This window comes from Amphibalanus amphitrite, unplaced genomic scaffold (assembly GCF_019059575.1).
Source record: "Amphibalanus amphitrite isolate SeventyFive unplaced genomic scaffold, NRLGWU_Aamphi_draft 001241F_arrow, whole genome shotgun sequence".
NCBI lineage: Eukaryota > Metazoa > Arthropoda > Thecostraca > Balanomorpha > Balanidae > Amphibalanus > Amphibalanus amphitrite.
Window position 1 is genome coordinate 180,262 of NW_024882734.1, and position 12,184 is coordinate 192,445.

At 46.5% G+C, this 12,184-nt stretch overlaps 1 protein-coding gene and 1 long non-coding RNA gene across 2 annotated transcripts; one reads left to right on the forward strand and one right to left on the reverse strand.

Annotated features, from left to right (window-relative positions):
• Positions 1-299: 299 nt before the first annotated feature.
• On the reverse strand, positions 300-1,380 carry LOC122371414 (proteasome subunit alpha type-4-like). The gene has a single exon (XM_043347720.1). It carries the CDS (start codon positions 1,206-1,208, stop codon positions 420-422), a length of 789 nt encoding a protein of 262 aa, XP_043203655.1. The 5' UTR covers positions 1,209-1,380; the 3' UTR covers positions 300-419.
• A 1,380-nt stretch (positions 1,381-2,760) lies between these two features.
• Positions 2,761-11,632, forward strand: LOC122371415. The gene is made up of 3 exons (XR_006254729.1): positions 2,761-2,939; positions 7,460-7,669; positions 11,472-11,632. It is a non-coding gene; the product is annotated as an uncharacterized LOC122371415 (long non-coding RNA).
• Positions 11,633-12,184: the final 552 nt, after the last annotated feature.

Consider the following 12,184-nt stretch of genomic DNA (forward strand, 5'->3'; position numbering starts at 1 on the left):
GTAACAGAAAATGATCTATAAAGATAGGTCTGATGGATAGTCAGTCCTTCAAGTATGTCATATGTAAGCATGCCTGAAAAACAAACATAAGTGATGTGTTTTAAGTCAGTTGGACAAACTAGTCAGTAGTCACTTATTTAAATACACATGCTGGGGGGGGGAGAGCAGAACCTTGAAAAAAAAGTTTTAACATTAAATTTTGAAATAGTGGGCATGTGTGGATGACCTTGGCTTGTGACTGCATGGATTAGTAGCTAGGCACTACCTGCAACCTACATAGTTGGAATTTGATTCACAAATAACAGACCACAATCCAAGTGTATTTCGCAGTATTGGACATGACAAGTAATCCTGTGAATGTATGATCTCCAACACAGGTCAAAAGCTTCAGTCATTGTTCTTTTGACACCTCAGGCCACTCACTTTGATGAAGATGCTTTACCATCCTTCTCCTTCTTCTTCTCCTCTTCTGCCTTTGCCTCCTCCTTTTCATGTAGGGTGATGTACCCTGTCACCTCTTTCTCTGGCAGGATCCTCAGACTGGTCTTGCCCTGCCCCCGAGACAGAACAGCGAGCTCGATCTTGTCAGCAGCCAGCTTGGTGACATCCAGAGTTTTGCTCATCACCTTCATGGCCAGCATGATTGCAGCTTTTATCTCCATGTCTTCCTTGTAATCCTGTTTGAGGATAGAAACTGCAGCAGCACTGTTACTTCCAATGCATGTCGCCTTCCATCCACTGTAGTTTCCACTCGGGTCAGACTGGTACAGCTGATATCCATAGTGCTTGTCCCAACCAATGTACAGGATGGACACACCAAATGGCCTTTTCCCTCCAAACTGGGTGTATGCCTGCTTGAGATCACAGAGCATAGTGACCAACTGCTCACAAGGAATTGGCTCTCCATATTGAAGAAGATACCTCTGCGAGATCAGGCGCAGCTCGTTCGTCAAAACATTTGCATCTGAGGTGATGCCAGCAACACTGCATGCCATGTTCTCATGGAGTTTATAGATTTTCTCTGAGAAGTCAACCTCATCAAGAAGCTTATTCATGTTACGCTTCTCAGCTGCTAGAACTATTCCATCAGGGGTTCTGATTCCCAAGCATGTACCGGCGTGGCCGATGGCTTCCATTGCATATTCAACTTGATACAGTCTCCCTTCTGGAGAGAATATGGTGGTTCTTGAGTCATACCTGCGGGCCATCTCGATGCCCTAATATGATGACTGAAAATATGCTCAGTCTTGTTAAATTTCAGACAAAGCACCGGCAAACAACCGCAATATTTATCCAGACTCATCAAAAACAATAGGAAGCGAGAGAATGCACTTGCGCCACGTTTGCAACATTGCTTTGTAATCGTCTCGTTTGCGTTCACCACTAGTGCTACCATATCTGAAGTTTATGCCAAAATTTCATGCTCAAAGTTCTCTCCCTCCGTATTCCATTTGGCCGGGATAGCCCGGCCTGAAAGTGCAAAAAATGATTAAATTTTGCACTCATTAGATTCAATGCTTCATTTCATAACTAAAAACGTCCGTTATTAGGCCTCAATGAAGGTACAAAGTACTCAAAATCGAAGTTCAAGAAGATGCTGTCGGAGCACAATCTGGTAGCATCACGTGACTTCTTTTCAGCAGATTATATATAATGTCAGGATATATTTACACGATTGCTGCCTAAAACGTCATTAATAATGCACTTGTAGCAGTACTTATTTCTGTTCAAGTCATAACATTGCAAAACGCAGAGTAAATCATGGCAGTCACGTGACCAAAGGTATAGCAAAGGTTGGGACAAACACTTCAAAGGATTGAAGTTTTTAATTAAATAATATAATTTTCATGATTGAATAAAAAAAATCATTTTTCTTAATAAAATACAAATTTGTGTCTGTAAAATATTTTCCTTATAGCCGAAATTCTCAATATAAGAAATGTCGTTGACGTCACCAGGGCCAAGGGGCTAGCGGCCTTTTGTGGGACGCCGGTGAAAACAGGGAGCCGGAGGGCATATTAGTCACGTGACAATTGGAGCTTCTCCCCCTTTGTGGGCCTTCTACATGCTAAACGTCACGTGTAATTTTCACGAACCTTGATCAAATCGCCCCAGGCGCCCTGTTTTCACCGTCGTCCCCTTTTGTGTGCAGTGCTGCCAGATTTGGAGGATTTCCGCAAATCTGGAGGATTTTGAACTCTATTTGCGGACAAATTTCGCTTTTGGAGGATTTTTGATTCTGGAGGAAAATCTGGAGGATTTGTCGCCCGATTATTATATTCAATTTCATGGAAAAATATAACACATTCAAGACTAAAAAGGCATTTTCCTGCCCAGCGTCACCCTACCCGTTAGGATATATCACGTCCTTTATCACCGTGAGACTGCAGAATGTCTCAGTCTGTAGCTATATTTACGAGGGTACCAAACTACTGGCGGATCTAAGGGGGACATTTGGGGCAAATGCCCCCGGCCCCCCTGCAGCGCCTGAAATCGACGAAAATTTTCGTTTTTTTTAAGATAAAACGAAAACTCAACAACTTTTATAAGAAAAGTATCTTTTAAACTGCACAGCAGTGCGAAAAGATTCGAAATCCGATGGGTTTTTAGTATTTGGTGAAACTTTTTTGGGGGTATAGCCCCCCGCAGCGTCCAAGACCGCCTTTCTATATCTACCAATAGGATTTGGAGGAATCTGGAGGATTTTTGTAACTGATATAGAGGATTACAGCCTTCCCCATCTGGCAGCACTGGGTGGGCATAAGTTGATATAATGATACCGATGATACCCTGGATATAATGTGCACTGCCCCATGCGGAGCTTTTCTGTGTCACTCATTTCAATTTTGGATATTCAGTAATTTTAAAATATGAATCATACCATTTTCTGTCCGACGACCATCGAGACCAAGTGTGAGGCACAGCCACAGACCAAGACGGTGAGAAGGACCTCAATGATCAATCTGTGGACTGTGAGATCATGTCAATGTGAGATAATGAGGTCAAGATGTGTCAGAAATTGAGATACTTATGCAAAATGTTTTCCCAAAGTGTTGCTCCCCAACCCCTTCCCTGCTTCACCGGCCTGGGCTCTGGATTTCTGCACCCACGCACGCCAGACTGGAAAAAATACACGTTATGCCGAATATATCCGGCGTAGTGGTGGGATCCGCCAATAATTTAAGCGCACATCTGGCGTAACTTCGCATGCGCTGAATTCAGCACATGGTGGCAGACAAATTTTTTGGCGCATGGCGGTCACTTACTAATACCCATAATTTTTGGCAAAAGACAGTCACTGAATTTATGCGGTACGCTGGTCAATCCAGCAGCAGATTCACCCTGCGGGCGGCTCTGGAGTGGTTTTGGGACAAGACATCCCTGCCCCGGTCGCCCTGCGGGCGGCTCTGGAGAGGTTTTGGGACAAGGCGTCCCTGCCCCGGTCGTCTCGTGCTCGAACTGGCGAGGCGCCCTGAGGAAAACATCCATCCGCCATCGTCCAGCGCTGCAACCTGATATTGATCAGTCTTGCTTGGTTGTGCAACAGAGTACCCGAAATCCATGAAGCGCATCCCACACAGGTAGCTGCAATGTTACCCAGAAAAGCGCTTCCAGAAAATAATCAATTTTGGTGTGCGCATAGGGTGCGGTCTGAGCCGGCGCGAACATGTAACCCCAGCACTGCAGGAGCTAGCATGGAAGTGTGTGTACGACCTGATTTGTGACAATGATCTCACTATTGTACGACATCTGATGACCTTAGCTAACGCCCCTGAGATCTGGCGTAATAAGCTGGTCCTTAGAGATCTGACGAGTCTTCCAGAAGTACTCGTGCGACCGAGAATGGGCGTTTGACTTTGCCTCGTGTAAGGCCAGAGTTTGCCCGCCGTGGCTTCCTATTTCGCGCTAGCAAGTAATGGAATGATTTTTAATGCGCCTCTATCTTTGCTACGTGGTTTTAGCTTGATATTTTAGGTTCTATTATCTCGCCTGTATATGACGTGGAAACCACAAACCCATTTTATGGAGGTTCCGAATAAAGGTCTGTCTGTCTACTCAGCGGAGGAGCGGCCGCTCAGGTGAGGCCTCAACCTTCGGCATAGAGATAGGTATGAAAGACCTTGTTGAACGTCGCCAAGCGTCGTTAAGCAATAACAGCGGGTTCCTGCCCACTGCAGTATCGAGGAGAATGAGATCGTGGACGACCTGGCAAAACAGGCGGCCGCCCTGCCCTCAAACGCCCGATCGCTGACCAGGGCGGTTCATTGTGCGGCCTCGCATCAGTGACGCGACAACTGCTCAGAATCACTATTCAGGCCACTCCTCGGGATCACGCCACCGCCCCCTATCCCCGGAGAGGACCGAGAGGATGCCATTTCGGTGCACCAGATGAGGGCGGGCCACCGGGGCCGCTCGCTCCAATACGGCACCGAATCGGCTGTCTCCACTCCGCCGCGTGCCAGCAGTGCCCAGACAAGCGGTGCCCAGCGGCGCTCTGCACCATGAGCCGAGAAGAGGCTGATGTGCCGGAGCATGTGCTGCTCCGCTGCCCGGCCCTCGCTGGCTCCCGCCAGCCTCGAACACACTGCTCCGCCGATATTTGTGGCCCCGGAACTTACAGCTCCGGCTTTGTTTCACGGCATGAATCTAGAGTGCGCTAAGAGTATTGAGGCATTGGGTTTCAGTGGAAATCAATAACTCATTAGGACGCTCAAACATGGGAGAGTGTACGTACAAGGCCCCGAAACACTGTCTGGTTCATATAGCCTTGATCAATAGACGTACACAGGTGCTTTATACGAAAAGGGCTTATTTTTTGCAAAAAATAGGCACCTAACTTTTGGCGCAAATGACGCAGAAATTTCGGCGCAAAATCGCTTGCGTCGAATTTCGGCGCAAGAGGGTCTCGCGGGCGTCCGGCGTAGCGTATGGATGTTTTCCAGTCTGCACGGCGCACCCACAATGTGTCAGCCATTCTTATGCCAATGTTCTTAAAGGAAATAGTACACTTTTAACATGGGGTTTTGAACTGGAATAGCAGTTTTTTTAGCTTGAGCTGAGACTAGCACAAATCAGAAGCTTTTACCGCCCAACGATCACCCTAGACGAAGATATTCCATTTCTCGTTCCGAAAAGGGTGACTTAGAAGAAATACTCAGAATGCAGCCACCTTAGTCTCAGCTTGGCGTCAGCCAATCAGCATGCTGCTTGCAACCAATGGGTTTTTACTACGCAATATGATTGTTCAAAATGTAATAAGCTTCTGTGTTAAACAATACTTTTTATAGAATATAGTTTTTTCCTAAATTAAGATACATAATTTTTCAACAGATAGCTTTTATTTTCTTTGCTGATGATTTTGAGCATGAAAAAACATAACTCCATAGCAAAAAAACTAATTTTAGGAAAGTGAACTTTTTTCCGAAAAGGGTATGCGTGAGTCCGTGACCCCCTGTTTATGCCCCTGCGGTCATCTCAGGTCACGAATGGTATCTAACAGTTTTCCGCGAATAACTTTTGATAGAAGCATGATAGAGTGATGAAAACGCCTTAGATGTGTTCAGCTCGACGATACGGATCGACTGATATGCAACATGCCCCTTTCCGGTCAGGTCATGACCTTGACCTGAGATCAGATTTTCAAGTTGACCTTCCAAGGTCAAGTTATAGTTCATTCGATGCGCTTTGACAAGAGGAACACGATTACGGTAAAAGTAAACTCGTGCAAAGCTTGAGTCAAAAGTTATTGCAGAAAAACTGTTTCCGAACAAATCGGCTATTTTGGCAGTTTTGCCACCTGCAGGCAAAACCGTTGGCGCTAGGTCAAATCTGATAGAATTACTCAGAAAGGGCGCTAATAGGGCTATCGAATGCGCTTTTCCGTGGCTGGCGCTGTAGCTCTGTTGGTTCCCGAGTTATGCGTTGGCATTTTGAAAATTGTCGACATTCGACATGAAAATCGGCGAAATTGTGCCTTCAATGACCTCTGGTGACCTGACCTTTGACCTGACCAAAAAGGTGACTGAAGTAATTTCCTCATTATTTTTGGCGCTCTTACGATTGCCGCTTACCGCGTGTCGCTTCATGGCCCAGGAGCCGAGTTAGAAGGGGGGTGTTCAGACACCCCCCCCCCCGGCCCGGCACGGAATCTCAGAGCACCGGCCCGGAGCTGGTTTAACCCGCGCACCGACGGGGGGGGCGGATATCCGCCCCCCCCCTGAGGTTTTTCGCAAATAGCGGGAAAACCGCGGCGCGAAATTTCATATGACTATTCCCTTATCAATTTTACACATGGTGTGCAAGTTTGAACCTCCTACCTTTCAAGGTCAGGTCACCAGGTCACTTTGAATGACCCAACCTCAAGTCACTTTTTTGCAACTTTGTCACCGTGCCAGAGCTACAGTAGATGTCGGAGGCCTTTGAAAGTCGCAGGATGTTATTAGGTCATTAGTAGCTACAATTTGTATATCTCGGAATTTTGATATCGGTGACCTAAGGTCAGGTCAATTTCGCGACCTCCCCATTATAAGTCAATGGGGGAAAAATCAACTCCCTGTTTTTACCACTAAAACGGGTCGGAATGGCCCCATATACCATACATGACTTCATATACGATCAACCTTCACTACCTTGAGGTCTGTTTTGCTGTTGGGCAGCTGTGAGGTCATGTGACGTCATCAAAGGTCACCAAAGGTTTTTGGCCAATAACTCCGTACAGGAACAAGATACAGACGCGTGGATGGTCTCATTGTGTTCAGCTCGTCAAGACGCATCGAATGATATACATGATGACCTCGAGGTCACGTGACCTGAGGTCAACCTTTGACCTTGACCTTTCGAGGTCAACATATATATCATTCGATGCGGATGGACGAGAGGATCACGATGATGCCCTTAGTTTGTTCCTATCTTGACTAATTCGAAAGTTATTCGAGAAAAACTCTCTCCATATTTAGCGCCGCCATTTTGACTTTTTCGACCCCTGTGACGTCATCTTTGACCTGACCTGAAAATGACCTTAGTAAAAATTGTAGATCTTGACCGTGCGTATCCGATGCCGTTTACCGCTTGTCGCTATCTTGCTTCGTTCTCGAGATCTCAGGGGGGGGGGGGGCGGTCATCCGCCCCCCTCGTCGGTACTAAGTTGGCGCAGACCCCCGTCGGTGCGCGGGTTAAGCTCCCAATGAGCCTCTGCTCGGGTGCCGCTCCCTACCCCCTTCGCTTCACCGGCCGTGGCTGGATTTCTGCACCCATGCACCTACAATGTTCCAGCCGTTCCTACGCCCATGCTTTTATGCATACCATTTGGAATCAACAGAGCCTGAGGAATCCAGCAACAGCGAAAACAAGCCAATCTCATATTTCCAAAACCCCGATAATCCCTTTATTAAACTTGTATTTGCTCAACTCATCATCTGATCCCTAAACATCTGACATTTCGCCTCTTTTCCCTACAAAGATGGAGTTCGTGGAGGAGGACGGAAGTCCTATCGACGTCCAGGAAGTGATCGAGTTTGCCGGTGCGGACCAGGGATCTGCAGCTTCAGAGATGAAAAGAGAAGTCAAGCGTGGTGGCAAAAGGCCAGGCCGACACGTGTCACATTTCCTAAGAAATCAGCATCATCGTCGCTCAAAGTATTTAAAAACAACGCGAACCCTGATAGCAAAGGTGAGTTATGATATCACTTTGCATCATTTGTTATATCTGCAAATCGAATGTTTGTTGCTAGCAAGACACTGAAGCATAACTAATGATAATCTAGCTCAGGTCTAGCTCAGACCCGTCAAAGGCACGTTGCGCATCCTTGGTCTAAAAGTCGTGCACAATGCACATTTCACCGCGCTAGACGCAACGGGCTGGCCTGTAGCCTGCGTTAACCCACGCCCGGGTGTGTGTGTGTGTGGGGGGGGGGGCTTTTTGGCCACACCAGATTATCTCGGAAAGTAAGAAAGCTAGAAAGACGCGATAAAAAGCAATATACGAGTATAGCTCGCTACAAGATCTTTCAAAATCATCTAGTTCATTTTTGATCAGGTCATTGCTGAGGTTACTGGCGGTCACCAAAGATAAAATTTTCACGATTTTTGGTACCCGATTTTGACAACTTTTCACAAATCGGTGCATAAGTCGGGAACCGATAGACCTACAGCGCTGCGGACAAGCGCATTCGATAGTTCTTTTAAAGGCCTTTCTGGATAATCTTCTCAGATCTGACCTTAGGTTAATGGTTTAGCCTCCAGAGGGCAAAAGCTATCAAAATTGGACGTTCTTGCGGAATTCGTACCATAACTTTTGACCCCAAGCTTGTATGACGCTGATTTTACCGGCATCATGTTTGTCTCGTCGAGACGCGTCGAATGAACTATAAGATGACCTGAAGAGGTCAACTTGAAAGTTTGTCACGGAAAAGGTCATGTTGCATGTCATTCGATTCGTATTGCTGAACTGAACACATTCATGGTGTTTTCAGCGCTCTAGCATGTTTCTATCGAAAGTTATCGTCCAAAAGCTGTTTGAGACGTTTCATGACCTGAGATGACCTCAAGGGCATACCTACAATAGGCCGCCACCAGTGCAATTTTTCGATTCAATGTGCCATGTTTACCTATGTTACGATGTTTGAGGGTGTTTTCGGTCAAACAAAGAGCGTTTCAATTTTATCCCATTGACTTTTAACCCTATTCCTGGCGGGGGGGGGGGGGGGGGCCTCAGGAGCCCCCCCCCCTGAGGTTTTTTGGTTATTTCTCCCAAACGCGTTGAGCTAGGAAGCTCAAATTTTCTGACTTTTCCTAAAAGGCTTCTACGCAACATGTCTGAAAATTTTGAGTTGATCTGACCTCAGGTCAGGTCACCAGAGGCGGTTTGGTGACCCTACCTCAGAAAAGTTTGCAATCACGCCAGAGCTAGAGTTTTTGACCGATCAGTTTCTTCTCTTCAGGCTTTAGTTAGGGTACCAGTATGTGCAATTTGTATATCTCGGAAATTTGATATCGGTGACCTAAGGTCAGGTCAGTTTCGCGACCTCCCCATTATAAGTCAATGGGGGAAAAATCAACTCCCTGTTTTTACCACTAAAACGGGTCGGAATGGCCCCATATACCATATATGACTTCATATACGATCAACCTTCACTACCTTGAGGTCTGTTTTGCTGTTGGGCAGCTGTGAGGTCATGTGACGTCATCAAAGGTCACCAAAGGTTTTTGGCCAATAACTCCGTACAGGAACAAGATACAGACGCGTGGATGGTCTCATTGTGTTCAGCTCGTCAAGACGCATCGAATGATATGCATGATGACCTCGAGGTCACGTGACCTGAGGTCAACCTTTGACCTTGACCTTTCGAGGTCAACATATATATCATTCGATGCGGATTGACGAGAGGATCACGATGATGCCCTTAGTTTGTTCCTATCTTGACTAATTCGAAAGTTATTCGAGAAAAACTCTCCATATCTAGCGCCGTTATTCGAGAAAAACTCTCTCCATATCTAGCGCCGCCATTTTGACTTTTTCGACCCCTGTGACGTCATCTTTGACCTGACCTGAAAATGACCTTAGTAAAAATTGTAGACCTTGTCCATGCGTATCCGATGCCGTTTACCGCTTGTCGCTATCTTGCTTCGTTCTCGAGATCTCAGGGGGGGGCCGAATCGGCCCCCCCCCCCGCCAGTTTCTTGTCCCGGCGGAGCCCGCCAGGAATAGGGTTAATGGAGAGGTCGCAAAATTGACCTAACATTAGGTCACCGATATGAAAATCCCGAGATATACGAATTGTTCATACTGATTTCCTCACGCAAAATCCCGAGTTTCAAACTTCCGGGCTGTAAACTGTAAGAATGACAGAATCACATTTTTTTTAGAGGCATGGCTACTTAACTTGACGTGGTGACCTGACCTTACGTGACCTGGGGGCAAAAGTTTCACACACGATGTGAAATTGATGGATGATAAGCTATACCAAGTTTCGTCGCCGCCGCGGTTTTCTTTACACACGCAAAAAAAAAAACTGGCAGGTGTGGCGCCAAGCCCCCACCCCCACCCACTCGGGCGAAGGTTAACCCGCGCCCCGTAGGGGGGGGGGGCCGAAACGGCCCCCCCCTGTCCTTTTCGGTCGATATCTCCTAAACGGCTGGAGATATCGCCACCAAACTTTCAGGACCCCTCCGGGCATCAATTTTACACATAATGACCAAAAATTTTTCCAGAGGCTATGATAGGTTGGCCACAAATGACGTCAGAGTGACGTCATGTTCTGTCATTTTTGACCGAAAAAAGACTTTCGCGAGAAGACCTGTCAGGACTACAGCTTTGAAGATACAGAAAAATGATCACATAAAAGGTGTAGAATTGACAGGGCTACAAAACTGCTATCTCGAATTTTTGAAATTTTTGAGTTTTGACCCCCATAAATCAAAAAAGCATTTTTTTTGGATATATTCGCCAAAAAATCAAAAAAGTTTTTTGAGTTTCGAAAAAACCGGAATATATGTGATAGTGCCTACCGTCTTCTATCTACATACCAAATTTCAGATCGATACCTCGTTTTTTGGCCAAGTTATAGCGAAAAAAACTGTTCAAAAATGATGACGTCAAATTTTCAATTTCAATTTTTGGCAATTCTAGAACTCGTAGAGCAAAACGAAGACCACCATTAGACTCCCCGTGACGAGCTGCATCGAATCGATACCCATTTTATGCAAAAATATCAACTTTGAAATTTGACCTAATTTGACCTGACCTTGACCTGACCTTCACAAAAACGTGACCTAGGCTGGCCCCAAAGGCTGCCTAACCCACATAATCGCGTTTGTCATGTAAAATGGACCATAAAACATGTATCACACGACACATTCATATTGTGACCCCGGTGACCTGACCTCGCTGTGACCTGACCTGGTATCAGTGACCTCAGATAGCAAAGTATGTGTTTGACGAACAATGTACCATCGATGGTTTTCAATAAATTACCAATTTACTCGCTTTCACAGCACATTTCTTGAATTGCCTGTGAACGGTGAAAATCTGACCTTTGACCTGACCTGTGACGTCATCGGTTTGACCTAGGTCAATGAAATTTGGTCACAAGGTAGTTCCCGGGTGGGGCTATCGAACGCCGTTTGAATTTTGAAAATCGGCCGGTAACTTTCCGAGATCTTAGGGGGGGGCCGATACGGCCCCCCCCCCCTACGGGTGGTAGGGTCCGCCGGTAGCCCTACGGGGCGCGGGTTAAAGGTCGCCATGTCAGGACCTCGGTTACAGACAGACGCAGCCACCGCAAATATAGTGTAGACCTCAAATATAATTATTATAGTAGAAATAGTAGGTTTTGCATAGGACGTGCCGCAGCTACATATATCGTCATGCTGGTTGACTATTGTTATGATTGACATTGCTCGTGCTACCATTATATGAAAAGTATCCTTATAATCTATAACACCTATCATTGTGTTATTTAATATGCCATCAGGCAAAGGATCTGGAGATCAGCACCGGTGCAAGTGTAATGCTGCACATCAACCACCCGGGCTACAAGGACGTAGGATATACCAGCGTTCCAGCAACGGTGGACTCGCCCGCTCAAGTCGAGGGGACGGCGCACACGCCAGCTTCGCCAGTTGACCTGCCTAAGCAAGTAGCCCCAGTTTATTGTGACGCTTTCTCCCCGACCAGATGTGTGCGAGGGACGCGTCATGTATATCTTATAAGGTCGTTCAATAAGTAATGATCAATTGGGCATAACTTTTGTATTACTGACGATAAATCATTCAAGCTTTCACATGTTTGTGAAACACTATTTATCAGCCGATCTCAGCCCCCAAACCCGTCACCACCCGCCTGCACGCACTTCTCCCAGCGCTCAACCCAACGCCTGAACCCTACCCGGAAAAGCACGCGCGCTCGGTCTTCTTCACCCACTCCCTGGCAGCACGCTTGACGTCGTCATCGGTCTTGAAGTGATAGCCACGAAGTTCACAAAGTGACCGGCGATGAGTCCAGTCCTGAATTCACCATTACCAGCCAGAAACTAGGCGTCAGTCCATGGAATGGACACCCCCAGGATCACCAGCACCAAAGAAGGTGAAAACTGTCTCTTCTCCTAGGAAGATTATGGTGACCATTTTCTGCGATCAAGATAGTGTCCTCATTGTGGATTTTCTTGAGTCTGGGCAGATAATTAAT